A 21,357-nucleotide genomic window follows, 5' to 3' on the forward strand; every position below is an offset into this window, starting at 1 on the left:
AAACCACAAAGGTAGGAGATGAGTCTGCTCACCAAGCCGCACAATGCCAGCAGAAAGGACTGTTTAGTAAATTTAGAAGGGCATCATTTTAAAGGAGAGAAAACATTCCACATGCCAGACTCGTTTGAGAAGCATGATCAGTAGCACACTATTCACTGAAAGGGAACAGTAAAGTTCTTGCTGTGATGTAGATGTTTCTTCTAGCAAGGCCCTGAGATAAAGACACATATCTGTCTTCAATATGAGTTAATCAGTTGCCAAATTAGCTGAACCGCTTATCAGGACATACTACCTGTTTTCCCTGAAGGATGAAATCAAACGTAAGAGCTCAGTTACCCTGGCACTTGACTTCCTCTCAGGAAAATCCAATAAAAATTAAAGTACCATTTCTTCTGTCTCAAGGCAAGAGGAGAGCAGAAGAGTTGTTCTTCCCTCAGGTTAGAAGGTCATGGATCATAACTTCCCAAAAGCTATAACTACATTAGATTTACTCTGAGTTCCGCTTTTTACTTTGCAGTTCAAACAGGTGCACAAATGGCTAGCGAGAGCCACACACCAGAATATTAGCTGGACATATTCATTTATTATTATTATTTCATTTAGTGGACTAAGCTTCCTCGTCTATTTGAACAACATGGGGCAAAGAGGACCAATGATTTCTATTCATCACAACTATTTCTGGGACATGGCCATCCACTCCAACCAATATTTCTGAACTGAACAATAATTACCTTTTATTTTTCCTACCTGAGTCAACTACTGCTCTAAACCAAAAGATACCTCTTATCCTACATGTTAATGAATCATTGAACATAATCTGTCTCTGAAGGCTTTCTTATAACATGTGCTAAAACTTCTCTCAATTCTACACTTCATTCACCATCTATGGATGTGTATGTGCAAAGTTACTTTTAGTGACTAGATCTTCCTTATAAAATCTTGTGTAAGTGGACTGCATTTTGCCTCACAGGCTGCAGCATATCTCATTCCCAATCCTTCTAACCATTAAATTTAATTCAGTCAGATAGCAGGACCCACTTATGCACCCTTCTTCTACAAACTACTTTATAATGTCTAAAAGCTCAAGGATAGTAACTGATTTATTCATATAATTTCCCTCTAGAGTGGAAAAACTGCCTCCATTTCTCAAACAGAAAGCTGATGCAGTGATATCAAGTACTTTTGTCCCAGCCACAGAAAGCAGTGTCAAACAGTAACAGTCTGACATCTCCATTCAGTGGCTTCCCCTTCTAAAATCTCATTCCCTCATCTATCAAGAAGAGATGCCCAGCACTTCTGCTAGGCATGGCCAAAGTGAAATGGTGCACAAGGTCAAGAAACATCACCCTACTCTTCTAAGTCAGTACATCCAGCTTGTCAGGAGGTAAAAGCTCTTTGTCAAAGGACCGACTGTATATCACAGGTGAAACTTTTCATTTCTAAATCTCCTAACAAGACATAAATGAAAATACTCTTCTATTCATTACAAACCAGAGGCACAATTCAACAGGTGAAGTAACTATGAGATATTTTTTTTTAACTAAGCATCTGATCAAAGCAATTAAAGTAAATTTTACTCAAGTACATACTTCAAACTAGAGCATATGAAAAAACATCAACAGCAAGTAATTCAGAGTGCTCTCTAGCAATTTAAAGTCAGATAAAAATAAACACCAAAATGCTAATGGAAAGACATATCAATGACATATACAGCCCAGTTTTCATATTTTTCATTTTGAAAACCTGAAAGAAGAACGAGCAAAACCACTTCATAAATGAACATCTCTAGTAGATCAGACTAAAAGCCCACTTAGCCTGTTTTCAAAGGCAGCCAATAATGGGTGCCTTGAAATCACTACCAGAACAGGACAAGCACATAATGATGCTTCCCAGAAACACTCTCCCAACCACCAGCAGTTTTCATCTTACGCACTTTCTGAGCTATAAACCATAATTCTGCATGTAGCAATCTTTGATGAACATACATCACGTGAATCTGTTCCTTTGCTTTTTGAATCTTTGCGTAATTTCAGAATCCATAACATTCTGCAACTCAGCTATACATTGTGTGAAGAATCATGACCTTTGCTGTCAATCTGCCCCATTAGCTACTTTTGTTTGGTGTGTTCCATGTATTAAACCTACATATAGCATATGATAAAATAGATGTCCTCAAAGACATCTCCTGGGGACCAAGCATAGCAGGCTTGCTTGAAGTTCTCATCCAGAAGAATTGCTGGCCTTACTTTTAGTGAAAATTGTTGTTCAGTTCCAGAAAAATAATCTCCCTCACATCTTCCAGTGAAGCAGTAGCTCTTACATCTCCAGAAAATAAAAGACTCCATTAGTAGCACATGGCTGATGTGTCATCTGGGGTTTTGCTACAATAGGTCTGGTAGAGTGCCAAGCTGTAACAATTTCACCAACGATTTAAGAACTACGTAACCAAGCCATCCTCCACATCGGTTTTACAACATAGATATATGAATATGTTGCCCCAGGGTGAAATTCGGCATATGCTACCAGAACACAGGAGGTATTTTTTCACTCCTTCTTTTGGATTTTAAAATGTCTGGTTTATTTGATTTATAAAGTCACTGAATAAGACTGCCTCAAAAACTTAATGCTATTTTTCAGATCAGCTTTGTAAGGGGTTTGTGTTGTCTGGCAGCAAGTACAATGACAGTAGACAAAACAGCTAATTAGCAAAAACTCATTTAAATTCCCACATATGCACCACAAAAAACAAACAAACAAAAAACCAAACCAAAACAAAAAAACACCATATATATATATATATATAGGCAAAATGGTGACCTGCACTGCCCCAAGATGAAATGAGCTCTACCTTGAGCAAAGAAGACAACAAAAACAACTTCCAAACAAGAGAAAGCTGGGACAGGACAGCAGCAATTAACCTGGACAAGCGTTTCCCCCTCCAGATCACCTTAGGAAAAAGAGGAAAGAGGATGGAGTGGGAAGGTTACCCAAGAGGCAAAGGAACAGAAGATACTCTCTCCTCTGAATAGCCACCAATGTGGGAAAGATGACAAAAGCCTTTAGGATAAAGTTTGTCCCGATCACTTTTCAAGAAAACAACACAGTTTCTTGTGATAGATTGGCAGTACCAGTAGTTTGGTTTTGCTAATATAGCCCAGTCAATACTACTGGCAACCTCAAGAGCAGAGGGTGTCATTGACTACACTACAACAGCAGCTGTTAGAAACTCCAGTACCTTCAGAAGTCTGGATGGGTCAAGCAGGAAAGTCACAGCTGTGTAGAAAGCAGGTTAACTGTGGATTAATCAGAGGTGAACACAGAGAACAACCTCCTTCTTGCTCAGAAAGCAGCTAGATGGCCTATTTAAAGATGGAGCTGGCTGACCACCCAGGACCTGGGAAAGAAACCTGTAAAGCATAATTAAGGCCTGAGATGGAAAGACAGGAAGAGTCCTTCCAGAAGAGAAGGGAAAGGCACAAATCTACATTTGTTATATACTTTATATGGAGCTCCATTAAATACACGCAAGAATCCTCTTGAGGATTCACAGAGTAGACTTCCAAGATGAGCTTTTAAAGTAAAAGGATGTGGTATTAGTTATTAGTTGTACAATGTAAACTTTTAATATCACGCTGGCCCACAGTTGTCAGGTCCATGATACAAATGCACCAGGGAAACATAACCCTGATTCATGTATTTGACAACCATGTCCAGGTAGAACTCATCTGAACAAAGATAAGCATGTTACAACTAATTCTATTTTTGTTCCCTGTACATAAGTATCTAGTGCAATCTGAGGTACCAGAGAGACCTTTTGGAGGCAGGTAGTATGATACAGAATCACCCATGCCCTTTGGATGGGCAGCCAGCTGTGATACCACAAAATGCTGTGTGTGGACTGCTAATGTCAGGCCTGAGACACCTACAGGAAGATTGAAGGCAGTGTGTGAATGAAGTGAATAATCTCCTGCTGTATGCAACAGAAACCCGATCAGCCCAGTCAAAATAGCCAAGAAAGCTATTCAGCTAACCAGCCAGCAGAACTACTTGCTTGAGGCTCCACTTGAGGTATTGGTTGGATTTCCACTCACTGTAATAGGATAATTAACACTGTGCATATATGAAAACACATTTAAGTGCCTTGAATCCCACTAATACCTCCAAGAGTCACCAGCCTATTCACTCACTTAAAACCAGAGAAATTCATAAATCTGTTTCCAAAACAGATCATTCCTTGTAACCACTTCATTCTTTCCACCAAGTATAAAAGAAATTTTCAAGACCTAGCACAGCATTAACGTGGGCACACGTGCAAATGAATCCCAATTCTTTCCTAATAAAGAAAACACTGCAAAAAGAAAAAAGAAAATAAGTGGTTATAATATCCACGCAGTGTTCCTGGATAGTTCAGAGAATATATGATGTATTGTTTTTGGCTGTGCAAGATCTCTTCCTTAGGCTGAAAATAGAGAATGAATTTGACACCATGCTTGTCCAGAAGTTATATTATGTAAGAATACATGCTCAGTTCTTACCATACCCAGGACAAACTCAAGAAATAAGATGTGACCAACAGAAAGGTTAACGTCCAGGACTTCGATACAGTTTCATGCAATCTTAACTAAGAGACCATGAGAGAACTTGACATGCATTTAATTATTCCCATCCATTAGTTCAATGACTTACTGAATTGATCACCACTAAAGCTACCTGCTTATTCTGCTCCCCTCTTCTCCAAGCAAAGCATTTTTGCTTTCTGTTTTTTTTTTTTTTTTGTTGTTGTTGTTTTTTTTTTTTTTTTTTTTTTTTCCCCCTCAAAGGTCTTCCTTAAAAGGCAGGGGGTGGTTTTGTTTAGCGGGTGTGGATTTTTGTTTTTGCTCAGGCTAACTGCAAAACTTTTTAACAGCTTTGGCATTAAGCAAAAATAAACTTTAGAACTGAGAAATGTATTCTGGAAACCAAAAAACAGCCTACAGCTCCTCCAAAATTAGTAAGACATTGACCTTTACATGTACCCAGATATTCTCACAGCTGTTAAAACACGTTTGCAAACTACGAACAGCGCAAAGGTACTAAGGCATCTTTGATTTCAGGTTAAGTCAGGTATCTACGTATTTTTTTTCATAGATCTAAGCTTACATCAGCCCTTCTGCAACCATGTTTAAAACTGTTACTGAAGTTTAACAGGGAATTCCTGTTCTGAAAAGTCACTTTCAAGTAAGCCACTTCTAAGGCAAATAGTATGATTTGATCTAAATACTGGTACGCACTCTTGAAGTACTCTTCAGAACGACTTGCAAGTCTTTCAGAATTTGATATCTTACCTTGTCCTACTTAAGACTAAGAAACAATGCCCAGGAAATCTTTACTTCCCACACCAAGGAAGGCAGTATCTCTAGGCCTACTGACTTACATATGCAAGGATGACACAAGGAGGAGTGGGTGCAGAGGCAGACCTCCCACTGTTGTTTTCCTATATCGAGCTCTTTCTTTCCCCATTTTAGCTTCATTTCCATCTCTATTCCCATTTTGCTATACCGACTTTGAGGCCACAGCAGGGCCTCTCTCTCCCACACTTAAACAAACATCAAAGCAGCTGGGAAAAGAACAGGACGTATTACATCCTGAAGACTTGTCACTCCTCACCATTTTCACACACCAGGCTCGCTGTGCTGCCCCTGTGCATTTCATTCTTAACGAATGTGGCGTGTCTTCATTTGGAAGAGAAGGGGCCCTCCCAACAAATGAAGGGATGCTGAGTGACCAGCCACGGAAGATAACCATGGAGGACGGTGGCACAGAACACAAAGGGATGCAGGTTGGGCTGGGAGAGGAAGGGAAGACAGCAGGTTGGGTAGCAAGGCTTGGAGCATATCCCTGAACCACAAATCAAGAGCAGACACTCATTACATAGGAGACACAGAGCAGCAGCAGGACAAAACCAGACAACTGTGATGTCTCTGCATCACACCTACATGTTGGAACACCACAACAGTATTATGCATCTGACGAGACGAAAGTAACTTCTTTGAACATTAGCACTACACTGAGAACTTGTATTCAGATGAGGATCGTGGTAGTTAATTAAAGTCCTTCTGCAAGTGACTATTTTCCAAGACGTATAGTCCCTAATAAGAGATACAGGCTTTGCTTTTCAAGGGTTATGATCTCATTTTCTGTTACGTGCATTATTTCTCAGATAAAAATCTTCACAACTTATTTGTGTCAGTCTGTGTAACTGATTTGAACAAATCACTATTCAGCATTTCACTGTATTGACCAGAATGGCAATTCTACTACAAATGCTCTTACAGATCAACAGATAATGAATACAAGCTAAATTTAAAAACTTACTAAATGTCACTATAAAGTGCCATGGAATTTCTCTCCGCTTACTTTGTTCAGTCATCAAGTTTTAATCCACTTAACGTTGACAGTTTTGTTTTTTTTTCCTGTAGCACAACTTTTTATACTGTTATTTGATCCGCAGCAAACCAGACCGATCATTTCAAGTATGTACATATCATTCTCAAAGAAATTTTGACAGATGAAAACAGGAAACAACCCCTACTTGCTTCAGAGAATCAAGATATCATTCCACCTATTTGCTGTACAGAGCCACCAGAAAGGACTGCCTTTTGGAGAAAAATACCTTTCGTGTGTTTGGCCACTGGTCAAGAAAAATGAAAAGTAGAGATTTTACTGGATAATGTTAAACTATTAGAAATAGCAGGCTTTTCGTGCTATTTGTTAAACATCTACCAAAGCTACAATGTGTGACAAGCTGGTTCTCTACAGGTAGCGCGTAGCATTCAATATTTCAACAAGATGACTGTCAAATTGAAATATTTCTTGCTATTACATAATCATTTTTTGGTAGACAGTACGCAGATGGAAACAATTCAAAGACGTCTTGAAATACACACTCACGCTTTCCTGAATTCTAGTCCAAATTGCCCCAACACAGTTTCACTGGCTCAGGCAATCATGCTGCACGGGTACTGGAAAGGACAAGACTATGCCATTTTACCTTGTCATCCTTTCCACAACAAAACCACTAATATTTTGAGAGAGACAACTGGGAACTCAGAAAGATAAGGCTATCAGCCCTACTCCTGAACATAACACTATAGAACAGCCTGGGGTTTTACAGACACTTCCTCTAGGGAAGGAAAGAAAAAAAGATTTCACATCTTCCATATTTGATCCTTTTCTACAATGGTTCTAGGAACAGAAAAAAAAACAAAAAACCAAGTAGTTTTGTTTTCCTTTTACCAGTGATGTTCCTGATAGCATATCTGCTGTTGTACCAAGATACAGGAGTAACAGCATTAGTATGAAAACACTCTACTGTACATTTACTTCTTACACTGTACAATTTGCATATGAATAATTACTATTAAAAACACTGTTCCTACCATTTTCCATTGCATAGTTTGTACAATCAGCATTCTGAGAACTCAACCTAAAACTGTAGAGTTTTGCATGACTTATAATATTGTCACACTTGGATGCTTACTGTCACCCTAACAACTACGCAAGATGTTTCCATTCATAATTCTATATCTTGAATATAAAGACAGAAAATAAGAGACTCATACTGACTCTTCAACAGGAAGATCAGAGTATTGCACAAATATTGTTTAAATCTTTCCATTGCACAGAGATGTTACTTTCGCATACAAAAACTAGAATGAAATTGACAACTGAATGTCTATAATACCAAGAAAATACAGGATGAAAAGAGATATTAAAGGACTAAATGCAAATTAAAAGTCCTTTTAAGAATATTTTATTGCTGCTTAAGTACAGCTTCTACTTCAATTACAGAGCAACTTTCCAGTACACATTACTTTCCAGTATCTGCAGATTTAGAAGAATATTTTAAAAGCACTGTGGTGTAGAGCTATCAGTCCTACATGACAACAAGCACCAACCTGCATGACCAGCACATATGCTGGAATACTGCTTCAGTATGAGCTACTCTTGTGAGTTCTTCAAACTCAGAAAAAAAAAAAAATAAAGGCAGTAGTCATATGAAACACTGAAGAATTCAGCATAAATATTTTTTTACTCAAGGCCAGGACTTAGAAGTGTTTAATATTTTGCTTTTATGAACTGTTACCTTAACATTCTTTCATGTCACAGTTCTGCCATTGTTTCAAAAGAGCAATGTTATTCACTTTGTAAGGCTTTCCTTCCCTCTTTTTTTTTTTTAAATATATTTTTTATTTCCTTATTTAAGTAAAACTCAGTTTCTACAACAGGGCAGAAGTTAATCTTCCTCGTGTGCATTAACGGTGCAGTCAGAACACGGTTTCAGGTAAGATTTGTGCCTGCTTGAAAGAGAATAAATAAATAAAAAAACCATCAGCATCTTCAATCCCACAGAAGCCGGTGCCATCCTTCCTTCTGGCGTTACTCCCTTCAGCAACGATCCAACCTCAAAGGCGTACCTCAACGCTTTTAGCACCCTGAACTCGGCGTTTCGTTACGCGGAGAGGCGCTCAGGGGCTGCTCTCGGACCGGCCCGGCTCTCGCACAGCTGCTCCCGCACGACCCCCAGCCCCGTCGGACCGGCCAGCACCGCGCTGCCCGCCGGGGCCCCGGGCGCTGCGGGTAGGGGAAAGCTGAGGGGAGAAGCTCTGCTCTCCCGCCACGGAACAGGCGACGAGCCGGAGAAAGGACAGCAAAGGTGGGCAGCGGGAATTAGCCTGCATTCGGCCGCAGCCGCGCGCCGTGCCCGCCTCACGCAGCGCCTCACGCAGCGCCTCACGCAGCCGGCTGGCTGCTCGGGAGCAGGGAGCCCGACGGCCTCTCCGCGCTGCCCCGCCGCCCGGGGCCCCTCACATCCCGCGGACGGGAGGAAAAGGGGCGCTGTCCCGGCGTCCCTCATCCGCGCAGGGATGAACGAGAGAGAAACGGTGGAAAGGAGACAGCGAGCTCCTGCGGGCGAGGATTCAGATGAGCACTTCCCCAGCCCCGAGCCGCGGGCTCCGGGCGCTGTCACCACCTCCGCTCCGGGAAAGGGACCGGAGCAGCCCCGCCGCACCGCCCAGCCTGCGCCCTCCCCGCCCCGAGCTCCTCAGCCGGGCGGGCAGCGGGAAGGAACAATGGGGCAGCCCCCGAGGAAGACGGACGGGGAAAGAGGGGACCCCCGCGCTCGCTCCTCTTCTCCCCCGGGGCGGGACACAGCTCCCCGCCGCAGCCGAGCCCCGTCCCGCCCCAGGGGAGAAGGAGGGCGGAGGGACGGAGCGGGGGAGGCAGGTCTCCGGGCACCGTTCTGCTCCGTCCCATCCCCACCGCAGCCCTCCTCGCCCCGGTCAGGTCCGATCCCCCGGCCCGGTTACCGCTGCCGTAGCTGCCGAGTCCTCCTGCGCGCCGGAGCCCGGCTCGCCGCTCGCGCCCTCCGTCGCCATCTTCCCGCTGTAACGGCTCGGGCGCGGAGCGCGGCGCGGAGCCGAGTGGCAGCCGCCGCCGCCCGGCGCTTAACCCCCTCCCCGCCGGCACCGGGCCCGCCGGCGGCTCGGAGCTTAACCCCTCCGGCGCCGCGCCAACGCCGCGCCGCCGGCTGAGGCGAGCGAGTCCCGGCGTTGGGCTACCGGGCGGTCGGGTTTCACCTCCTCCCCTCCGCCCCCCGCCATCAGGCGGCCCGCAGCCAGGCGGAGGCGGGGGAGCGGGACCCCACCGCGGGCCGCCCGCCCGCCATAGTGGCTGAGGGGAGTGCCCCTGGCACGGCGCGGCCCGCAGGCACCGCTCGGCTCCCTGCCCGCCTCCGTGGCTCGGAAGAATGGAGGGAAAGGATAGAGGAGAAGAAAGAAGGAGCTTGTGCGGTGTGGGCTCGGCTCACCTGCCCAGTTAGACCCAGCCGAAGTCTTGGAAGGAAAGGTGTCTCTGTCTGCCTGGGGGTGCTGACAGGGGTGTGTCTGAAGGAGCACCTCTCCTGTCACCTCCCTGTGGAGGACCAGGGAGGACTCTGCTGTAGCTGCTCCTTGTTTACTGACATGTTTACATGCCAAAGTGGCTTCTGGCCTGTAAGGGTACACTTTCATGCAGGCCTACCGCAGGGGGCCAGATTAAAGCCTCCGCCTGCAGCCCTAAAGCTCACCTTGGACTGTGGATGCCCTTTGCCATTCCAGACCACAACATCCTCGCTCAAAACCTGTTTTAACCTCTCCAAAAGAAACCACTACCATACAGGCAGTCTGCCCCTTAGAGAAAATGCCATGCCGCCTGCCTCGAGGCATTACCTCTGTGCTTTTCTCTTACAGTGAGAACCCACTTGGTAAACTACAGATCAGCCTGAATGCACTCTCTTCCAGAACCAACATAATCAATGACAAGCAAAATCTGGGACCTGTTTGTTCTGCACCCACATATGACTTCCACATAGAACACAAACACACGGAGCCTTGCAGGTCTCCTCTAATAGGGCTGCCTCACTTGTAAGTTTATACTGAATTCCCTTGGCACCACAACCAGACCAAAATGGACCAATGCTTTTCCTTGATAATAGATAATAGATAGCAAATGTTCTTCTAAGCATGCTTTAGCTAAGGATATGAGTGACAACATACATGAACTTTCCCCTTGCATACCCGGAACGGGAACCAATTAGCCATTAGGGGAATAAACAACAGTAATATAAACAGTCTGAACAGAGCAGAATTCAGTGTGCAGAGTCCATTACAGAGCACAAAAACTCCAGTCAAACAGATGTATCCTAGGTTGAGGGTTGATTTTTTGGTATAATTTTTTTCCTTAAAAATCATCTAGCTCCCCGCCTACTCAAGTTTTACATTTTTTATGACTGTAGTGAGTGCTCATATTCTTTCCACTGCTGAAGCAGAGAAACTCCATTGATGTCAGAGCCCAAACCTACTTATTTTTCTCAGTTCCCAGAACTCTAATACCACTTAATTGGTTTCACGACATAATGTCTCTTGCTTGCTTTATTGAGAGCAAAGTAACATAATTATTATTTATATACAATTCTAACAGTATGTGGTTCTTTGCCATTGAAAAACTCATTGAAAAGTCACAGCTATCATCATACTTACTTTTCTCCAAAGTGCTTTTGAACAATAAAGTTTTTTAACTGGTTTGAGAAGATGTTTTCTTTTACTGAATCTTGTCTACCATTATCAATGTCCATATTTCCCTACTGTTTAACTTGCGTTGGAATCAACTGCTCACCATCACAGTTACCTAAGTGTTTTTCTATCAGAGCTGGTACAAAATATTCACACAATATGCTGTGTAAGTTTTATTTTTCAAATCCATCTGCATCACAGCAGTGAGGTAGCAAAGGCTGCACCATTTATCTCTTGCCCTGCTGAGATCATAAACTCTGGTTTAGCTGATATTTCATCAATTACAGAGTGTACATTTATCAAAATAACAATGAATATTAGGTTAATCATACTTTACCGTCTCAAGCTTGAAAACTGATTTCTCTTTCTTCATCTGAAGATAAACTTAGAAATGGTTTCTGAGAGAAAAAGGGGTGGATGGCTCAGATCTCAGCCAACAAAAATTAATGGGATAGATGGACCAGCATTACTTCAGCTTCAAGCCCGCCCCCAGACAACTAATATCCAGCACATCATCTACGTGTTGGAACTTGACCTACTGTTGTGCTCGAAACGATGACAGGCATGCTTTTGAAGGGGAATGATCAAGATTTCTTCTTTACACCATTAAATTAATCATCACAACATTTTGAAAATATTGTTTTTTGTAACCGTATGAGCCTCTACCAGGAGCCTGTGTTTTTTAACATTTTCTCCTAATGATAGCAACAAGACTTACTGGTGGCAGGAGGGCACTGAAATCCATATTGCATATTACCAGTCACTACAGAGAGTAAATCACATACTATGTAGCACTGGTTTCTGCATCAGTGGTAGCAGTAGGGCCCAAAAGTATTTGAGATTTTGCTACTCAAGGAATACCTTTGACTTGTGACCAGCTCTCAAGTAGGAAATGTTTATTCTTTGATTGTTAGTGCTGCATCACTGAACAAGGTATTACCTCCTTTCTGGTTTCTCTGTTTATGCTACTTGCTCTACTTTCAGTAATAGAGCACCTGCACACATAACACATGAATTCAGAGAGGGACAGGTTGGCTGTTGCTTCTCCCATAGTGCACTGTCATTGCTCTGCCTGCACTATGCAAAATAAAACATCTCCTTAATGCAAGGCCAAACCAGAGCCTTGCTAGCAGGGAGAAATTGTGAGTGCTTTTACAAATAATTTTATCACTACAGTAAGGCAAATGAGTTGCTTTGCTCAGAGAAAGGTGTTCATTATTTTACTGCTAGTTTACGGCTGGCAAACTGGAAGTAGTTTACTTTCTGCTCCAGTTTTACTAATGTTGAGTGACAGAAAGGATAGGCCAAGCCTAGGAGCAGGCATTACAGCTGTGCTTTAAATGTGTTCCTCTCCTGTGACTAGAGAGCTGGCACATAAAGGTGGGAAGTCCACAGCTCACAGGATGCAGCTGCTGTGCGGAACACTGCTCATTCTCTCCATTAGCACGTGTCTGCTGTGATAGAAAATGCATGCCTTGGCTGTACATTGGCAGGGAAGCAAACTGCCATGGGTCTAAATCGTACAGTGTATCGAGGTGTTACCACAACGCTATTAACCATACTCATGTAGCGACAGCAACAACAACAAAGTAAAATGGTATTTTATTCACACATTCCCCCCAAAATAGACTTGTACCTAAATTTAAAGCAAGCAGGAAATGTTAATCCCCCAAATACCTCAGCAATAATTGTATCATCATAGTCTTTACAAAGATCAGCCTAGTGCCAACTCTAGGCATTTCTGATTCACACTCATTTAGGACATGTCAAGCAGAGCTAAACAGCATCGTTCAGGTGCTGGACTGACTTCAGGGAACTTTGGTCCTGGAGACTTGCAAGTATTGCAGAACACTGATAGCTGAACTGTTACCTTTTACCTTGGGTTTTGTGAATCATGGGTTACTTTTTCTGGAAGATGGCACTCTATTGTCTGGGTGAAATTCAATAGAAGGAGAATCAATATTCTAGAAGGCAAGTTGGCTGTTTTCTGAGGTTGCTAAACTAACATCAAAAAGGAAGGTGAAAAAGAGATAAAAATCGACCTGTTGAGAACAAAGTAGAATCTCCAGTGAGCATCAGCAGAAGAGGAGGTCTAATTGGCTATGCACAAAGAGCACAGCTAATAAATAAAAAAGTATTGGAATTGTTGATATATGAACATAAATTCAACAGTGCTGCATATTACTGTAAGTTAGTGAAGTGATTCACATGACTGGAATGTTGAAAACTGGCTGTAATCTGCTTAGACAGGCACAAGTGGACGAAAATGGAAAAAGCTCTATCAAAATGATGTTCTGTGTGTCAACATTGTTGACATCTCAGAAAAGGAAATTTGAATGTTTATGAATAATATTTTAATATTTTAAGCACAAACTGAAGTATTAGTGTCTACTGTGAACTTCACATCATACTACAGGACCAAGCTACAAGATTTTAAAGTATCTTTCACATAGGAAAACTGCTATCACTGAGGTTTCACCTTGATTGACATCATTCTGCAATAGTGCAACATCTTGTGAATGCCTAAAAATGACAGGTGATGATTAAAGAAGTTTACCTTAATAAGAGAATTCTGAATGAGAATTCATTTTAACACATGGAAAGGGAAAGCTAGATCCAGCTGGAATCCAAAATTTGAGAGTTTGGCATGCCTAACTTTTAGGAATTTGAGCCCAGAATGGAATCTGAAAACTAAAAATGGATGCAGTCTGTGAAACAACATTTATTTTAGAGTAGGTTTTGCAGTCTGTGTTATGCAAAAAGGAGGGATCACACACTGATTTTCCTGAAGCTGCAATCTATAAGCTTTTATTATATCAATATATTTCAAGTTTATGCTGTAGTGTCTGAAACAGTTGGGTATTTGTTAGCTTTGCAGCTGTCTCGCTATTGGAAATGAGTTACCCACATTCGCTATTAAGACTAAAAAGTGAGTACAGAATTTTAAGTACTGGAAAGTTAAAAGTATCAGACTAAAAATGCATGAAATTGTTAAAAAAACAAAAAATGAAAATCTCTGTGGTACTTCTCACTTTCATTCATTTTCTCACGAAGATTGTGTACCAGTAAAGAATGTGATGTGGATCCACAGGAGATTGTTAAATGAAGAAATAAAGGTGCAGGAATCAAGACTTTTCATAACCAGTTTCCCTGAGCAGGCATGATGACTAATGTAGTTTTACAGGCATCAGCACTTCCAGGCAGAAAACACATTTTTTCTGGACATAGGAAAAATGCATGCTGCTGTGATCACATTGGCTGTAGTGGCAACAGGCAGGGGAATTCAAGCTGCAACTGCCAGACTTGGAAGAGTTTGTTTCTTCACTGGCAGGATTTATGCAGTGATCTGCAGTGCTTGGAAGTACACTACCTCATTTTGGAATTTAACTCTTAGCCCACAGATCACAATGCTGTGAAATTATATATATATATTTCAGTAATTGTTAAATCACCTTATTGTAGAATATCTCTTTTTACATTCTGTTTTTGAAGAATGTATTGATCACTCTCCCTACTGTTTTGACATTTCTCCCTTTTCATTATGCAAAAGGTTAATTTTGAAATTTTCTAATGCTGCCAGCATCCTATGAGCAAAATTGAATCACTAAATGCTCCCCTGTAGGGATGAAGCTGTATCACTGCCAAGATGGACCACTGTATCTCAGAAGAAACTCGTCTGGAATTGAAATGATTTTGCACACAGTAGAGGCTGCCCTTTCTGCCAGAGCTCTACAGCTCTGAGCTCACTGTGCAAGTGCAATACTGTATGTGGGCAACCACTGAGTGAAACAGCTTCAAGAGGAGCTTTACTCTGTAATTGTGGAAATCATATCTTGAGGGAGGTTAATCAATTCATTGCCAAGAAGGATCAGTCCCAGTCAGGTGGTAACTACCTTAGCACTTGGATGAAATTTCTATATGGGGACTTGGTAATGAAATGTTGTTTGTATTGAAATGCTCCGCTAGGGAGAAATTCCCTTGCTAATGAAACAAAACTGCTTCAATAGGTTGTTAGCTCCACCACTGACATTGTAGAACCACAGCCCAGGAGAATTAGCTCCTGTGCTGCTGACATAGAACAGAAATCATTGTGCTGAGAAATTAACTCCCTCCTGGAAAACAAGCATTTGCCAGAGTAAAGGAACAAAATTTCTTGCCTGTAGGAAAGTAATGCACTTGTGGATGCAATTCAACCTTTGCAATGTAACTCCTTATTTATGCTGTTGTGGTTGAAAAATGATTCTGTCAAAAGACAGAGATCTGAGAGTGTGTGAGTTCCATAAACTGAACTAATATGATCTTATTGCCAAGATTCATAGTGACCTGAAATAAAGACAGGCAGCTCATGTATAATCCATGATTCAAATTTATGGCTAACAGAAGTGCTGTTGAATGTTTTAATCAGAAAAAAAAAAAAAAATCAAGTAAGATAGACTTTCATCACAAAAATCACAAGTAAAAGTGGTGAAATTATAATTGATGTGGCATTCGGTATGTGTGTAAAATGTTCTTATTTACATATAAATGAGAAAGGAAGAAGAAAAGCAGTGAGCAGGAGAGAGATAACCCTGTCTAGTCTTTCCTGGTAAGCCCCTTTCCTGGTAAGCATCTTTCAATGTACAACTGCACTGGAATCCTTAAGTAAGAGATTCCAGATTCTACTTCAGCTGTACTGTTTCAATTCTGGTTATCTGTAAGACTACATTAGAATTTTACTCATCTCTCAAGACTGTGATGTTTTACTCAGTCACTTAAGTTGCCTGGGACTTTGGTTCTCAATGTGTTAGTTGGGTACCTTACTGAGAATTAAATAGGAGTGCAATTCTAAAAGTGAGTATGAACTGAATGTTTTGAAAAAAGACCACCACAAATACAAAGCAAAACAAAAAAACTACCTAAACCAATACAACCAATAAACCAACAAGAAAATCATGTTTGCAATCCTGAAATTTGTCAGCTCTCCATGGATGCTGGTGGTTCTCCTGTCTTCTGAGATTTCCTCAGAGATTTCAAGACTGGGTATAAATACAAGCCAGAGCTCTGTAGGTCTGCTGCAACAATAAATCCATATGAGCATAATGATTTTAAAAAATATCTCCGCACTGAATAATCTATTGGACAAATGTATTAAGAAATGAAAAGTCTGTGGATTTGAAATAAGGAATATTTACATAATATTTCTACTGTTTTAAAACAATTACGATTCAAAGAAAGACATCACTGGATTCCTGATCAGCTAGAAAACATATTGCACAGATTCTTAAATAAAATAATTATTTTAAAGTAAGATATTTATTTTGTCATATCTCTCCTATTCAATGGTGCTAAATGTATTGTTTTTTTTTACTAAATAGGTTCTGTAATATTTGTGAGAAAATAAAAATACATTCTGATACTTCTGATACTTTCGATAGTGGTAGCTTTTCTGTCAGGTAACACAGTAGCTGCTATTAAAGCATCACGATGTCTTAGAGTCTGATGTTATTCTGAGCAGTTATTCTGATGGAAAAACAAAGATGAAGAAAAGCAGAGTGATTTGCTAAGGACCACAAAACTGTTCAAAGGCTGTAACTGAGAAAGAAAACCTTGGAATACCAGTTTGCTCTTACCAAGGTGTCCATCTGAATAAATAAAGACATCGAATGAACTGCAATTTAGATGTCCCTGTGCCAAGATAAAGAGATTGCATTGGAAGAGAAATAGTACTTTAAAAAAAATGGCAATATCAAAAAGGAATGCTTTCACAGCTGGGCAAGACTGCATTTCAGTAAGATTTGTTGTACTCTGGACTGCACATACTACTGAGATACAGTGGTATTTGTATAAAAACACCTCACAGCCAAGCTGCTCTTTTGAATTCAGTGTATGGTTTGTCCAAAGGAAAAGAAAAAGTTTATTGTAAAAAAACAGTGATGTCAGGGAGGGCAAACTTATTCCAATTAGAAGTAGAAATGAACGCTTGCAAACATTTCCTTTGGAAAAAAGGCTTTGTTACTGGAAGATAACAGGAGTTGAAAGGTATCTCAAAATATGAAAAAAACCCACCACCTGAGGAATTTGGCATCTGTGTAGCCATTGAAAAGGTTTTTGAGGCATGCAGCCTCTAAGGAGAGACTTGTTTCACTATGGAAGCACCAGGGCAGAGCAGCCTAGACCAAAGCTGCCTCTCACACCAGCAGTCCAAAGTGGTCCCTGTCTTGCCTGTATCTGAAGTCCCTTTGAAAGCCTATGGGATGCTGGTTGCTAGGCAACACCCAAAGCAATGGTGTTTATAGCATTAGGTATTAATTATTGTCATGGGTCTTTTCTATGGAATATCCTGAAATATGCAATTAGACACGTCACAGGATAAGTTGTTTTGCATTCTGATGGACAAGCGTTATTAATCTGCAGAAAATTCAGAACCTGACAAATTCTTCAAAGGTATCTGACTGTGCCAAGCCTAATATTTGCTTTTTATCATGCTCATGTTTTGTAATTGCAGCTGGGGAACTGGAGCAACAATATGGTTATCGTAAGCTGTTTAAAGGTTCTGAACTGGAATATAATATTGCTTCATTTGTTTTCCTGAATATAGTTCCTAGCTCTAAACTGATCCTTACCAGCACTTTATTTTGAGTAGCTCAGGTCAGTAGTTGAGCAAAAACTTATATGAAATAAGGAATATGAATATGAATATGAAATATTTAGGAACATTAATATGAAAGCTCTGAAATAAAAATATTTATTAGCAACACAAGTTAAAACACAAGTGTAAATAAACACTCAACAAAATAAATATTGTGCAAGTGACAAGGCTTAGCATGTCCCTCCAGATGAGCCTTTTCATGTCATTTATGACATTGGTCACATAATGGACTCATTTCGTTGGGAGAGTTAACATAATGGTAGCAGCTCTTTCTTCACTAACAATGCCTACTGGCTAATCATCACTGGAATAACAGGGTGAATACAAGGGCCCTTTCAGGCTTATAGGGATGATAATCCATTATATGAGACAGGTTATACTCCCTGAAATGCGACGGGCAGCCAAGAAGAGACTCTAGTTAGTGCAAAGAAAAATGGCATTCCTGCTAAATCAAGTGATTACCAAAGGCAAAAACTTAACAAGAGTACTGAAAAGTCCTGTGAAGTGACAATGACAAAATGTAACTGACACAAAAACAAATACATTACTGTCTCAGTGCATGAACTGAGTAATGAAAAGATTAGAGAAAGAAATTGCTAGACTTTTATCAATTACAGACAGAGAACGTGCTAATTATTTTCTAGTTGAAAGAAAGAAGTTGAGACTGTGGAGGGGAGAAGCTCAAGTAGACGCTGGTAACAGGCTGTGTGTCTGAAAGTCCTTGTCAACACAAGGACTTCTCCCACGTCTTAAATACACTACCATTTGTACAGAGGAGTATGCAGTGCAGCAAAGGTGAGGAGGAAGCACTTTGGCTTGGCCTGCCTGTAGACGAGGCACATGTTAGAAGTAACACTCCCCTCTTCTGTTCCCTGAGTCACCTTACATTGGATAGATGTGTGGAAGAAAACTTTCATGAGTATTGTATGTCTGATAAACTGTTGTGAGATGCTTCAGGAAACTAAACATTTTTTCAGATGGATGCAGCTTCAAATTCCCATAGAATATGCTAGCAAGCAAAATGATCAGGTAAGGAAAAAGAATTGTAAAATCAGAAAAATTCAGAACCCATCTTCCTCCAGTAGATCATGTAGGGTCTGGAATCTCACTGTCAACCAAATGGGAGCAGGAGGTATGAATGTTTCACAGCTCTCTTCACAGCAGTTTTTAGCTCTGAGATATAACCATTCAGTACCTGATGCTGCTGGTTGTTTTTTTTTTTCACTGCTTCCAAAGAACCTACTGCTTCTGACTAGAAGGGTATGAGGAGAAGCCATTTAATTCACCATTCTCAAATGACACTCAAATGACAAAGTTACTTTCCTACGTTATTCACAGAACAAACATTATTACATGCAATCAAGAAGAATGTTAATTTGGACTGTGTTTTTTCCATGCAGAGTCTTGTGAAAACAGTATATCTGTGTGTGTATATATAGTAAATGAGACTTTATGTTAGGGAAACCAGTTTTGTTTTGTTTTTAATGAAAATGTTGTTCCACAAAGGTGTTATTGATAGAGAAAGGCAGAAATTAAATTGTTCTTCTTGAAATAGAAAATTAAAATCTAGTAATTTTGCAATGAATGAGAGAGCATATATCAGTAAGATCATATTGCTCAAACATTCATTACATGGAATAAATTTCTACAAGTTAGCAGATATTTTCCTTTGATAGCACTTTTAAAACAGGTGGATTTGCTGTCATTGTCTTGTTCTGAGAAACCAGGATGTACTGCATGATGGCAACCATTAATTTCAGGATGGCTCAGGATGCGTTTCTGTAGTAGTGACCAATACAGTTTGTTTACATGACAGGACTTACATAACATCCTACAAATAGGTGTGACTCATATCCTGCTTTAAAATCCTCATAGTCTACTCCTGATATTTGTTTGATCATCATTCTCATTTTCTCTTACTAGTCTGATTTGAAAGCCCTAAATAAAAATGGAAATGAACTATGTATCAACATTCTCTATTTTTCTTACATTCCGGGGAGTATTTGTACTTCCCTGAATCACCCTGTAGAACTCCTGGTCATTTGACACTGTGAACTCTGGGCTTCACATCAAGATTTATTCATTTACTACAGTATATTTTCTTTAATTTTTCTAAATAGAAATAACTTAAATTTATCTTACGCTCCTTTGATCAAAAATTTTCCAGTATTTATTGTATTTATTTACAGACTCTAACCAAAACCTTCAGCTCATTTATGTTTTAGTGTCTATCTGTGATATTGTTATGCTTAACCCAGTTGTTTCAGCAATTAGTTTTCTCAGGCTCAGATTAGATCTTGGTACTACCTTGCCTAGCAAACCTGGAGTACGTTTTGGGGAAGCCTATATCCTGCAAGAAAACTGCCTTGGGTTAGGAACTTATACTTATGAAAACGTTATTTTGGTTATTTTGGAGAAAAGACAGGAGCAGGGCTATTATCAGAGCTTTTAAAGGTTCTGAAAACTCAGTCCTGCTTTGTGGATAAAGAGTTAAAAGAATCTGAACACAAGCAGTAGTCCTTAGTGTAGAACAATTTCACCTTCTTCTGTATCCTTGAACTTTGTCAGAGGTAACACAATTGATTTCACATTTGTGGGAGACCACATTCTTGGCTGTTGTATAAAATGAACAGCCAAGAGAACAAAACAGTACCAATGTAAGTCAGTTGTGGAGCTGGCTCCAGCTTGCAGTTAACTTAAGCCCAGTACAGTGTTTTTCAGTGACATTAAAATACAAAACAAAAAATCTCTCCAAGTTAGTGATCTACAGTGCTGAGTAAGAAGAGCTTGACCCTATTGTCCCCTCTAGGTAATTTTTTCTGGTACTTTTGCAGGAGGTTATCCTACTATTTAATAAAAAGGGCCATTCGTGCAGAGTTAAACTATCAATATTACAATAGGAAAAACATCATTTATTCCAAGAGTCACTTATTCTCAAGAAACAGGAAGGCAAAATATCACTGGTTCCTAGCCTTAAGATGCTAAAAAGAAACCTCTTTCCTCCTGTCAGAGATGCTGCTTTGGGAAGAGGCTTTGTTAAGTGCTTCAGTCTGGTGGATTTTCCTTTAAAAAAAACTGTTGGCAGCATTTGTGATAGGGCTAGAAATGAACTTAGGTCCAAAATCAAATAATGTTCTCTGGGGTTTCAGGTTGATTTCACTGATTCCTATTAACTAAAATGATATAGAGCTGATATTCAGTGCCTGTAGCTCAATTTCAATTCTTGCAAACTCATTTGCATGAGCTTTTTTCTCCCCCACTTCTGAAAAGTAGTGCTGAGTGATTAATAAGGAATATTTACTTTCATATCTAGCCATGCTCTCTACAAAACCTCATATTTAACTGGAAACATTTGCTAATTTGCTTTCATTTTCATTGCAAAGGGTTATTTCAGTAAAATCTAAAATTCTGATACTTCTATGGAAAACACAATTTAAGATCAGAGAAATTCAAACATATTTAAAGGACTGTTTAAACAGCACCCGTTTTCATTTTCATATTCGTAGTCATAGCTAAGCTAAGCTACACTGGTACATTTTCGGTTAAATGTACAAGAAGAACAATAGATCATTTCTAGGGAAAGTTTTGTCTTTATCTGCTAGCTTTCCTATTCAGTGAGAAACTCTTGAATTACTT

General features: G+C 40.4%; 1 protein-coding gene across 4 annotated transcripts in view; it reads right to left on the reverse strand.

Annotated features, from left to right (window-relative positions):
- CTTNBP2 (cortactin binding protein 2) overlaps positions 1–21,357 on the reverse strand; it is a 123,999-nt gene that overhangs the window by 68,029 nt on the left and 34,613 nt on the right. The window contains exon 1 of one of the 4 annotated variants that reach the window (XM_052667913.1): positions 9,851–9,960. The exons of 1 other annotated variant lie outside the window; for it this stretch is intronic. Coding sequence is in view for 1 of the 3 variants with exons in the window: in XM_052667911.1 (XP_052523871.1) it covers positions 9,351–9,419 (69 nt within the window). In the remaining 2 variants the exon portion in view is untranslated. Of the gene's footprint in view, positions 1–8,125; positions 8,337–9,350; positions 9,490–9,850; positions 9,961–21,357 lie in introns of those variants that run through there. 2 more of the 4 variants (XM_052667911.1, XM_052667912.1) reach the window with 2 other exon arrangements.

The sequence above is a fragment of the Tympanuchus pallidicinctus genome, unplaced genomic scaffold (genome assembly GCF_026119805.1).
Source record: "Tympanuchus pallidicinctus isolate F22 unplaced genomic scaffold, pur_lepc_1.0 scaffold8, whole genome shotgun sequence".
In the NCBI taxonomy this organism is placed as follows: Eukaryota; Metazoa; Chordata; class Aves; order Galliformes; family Phasianidae; genus Tympanuchus; species Tympanuchus pallidicinctus.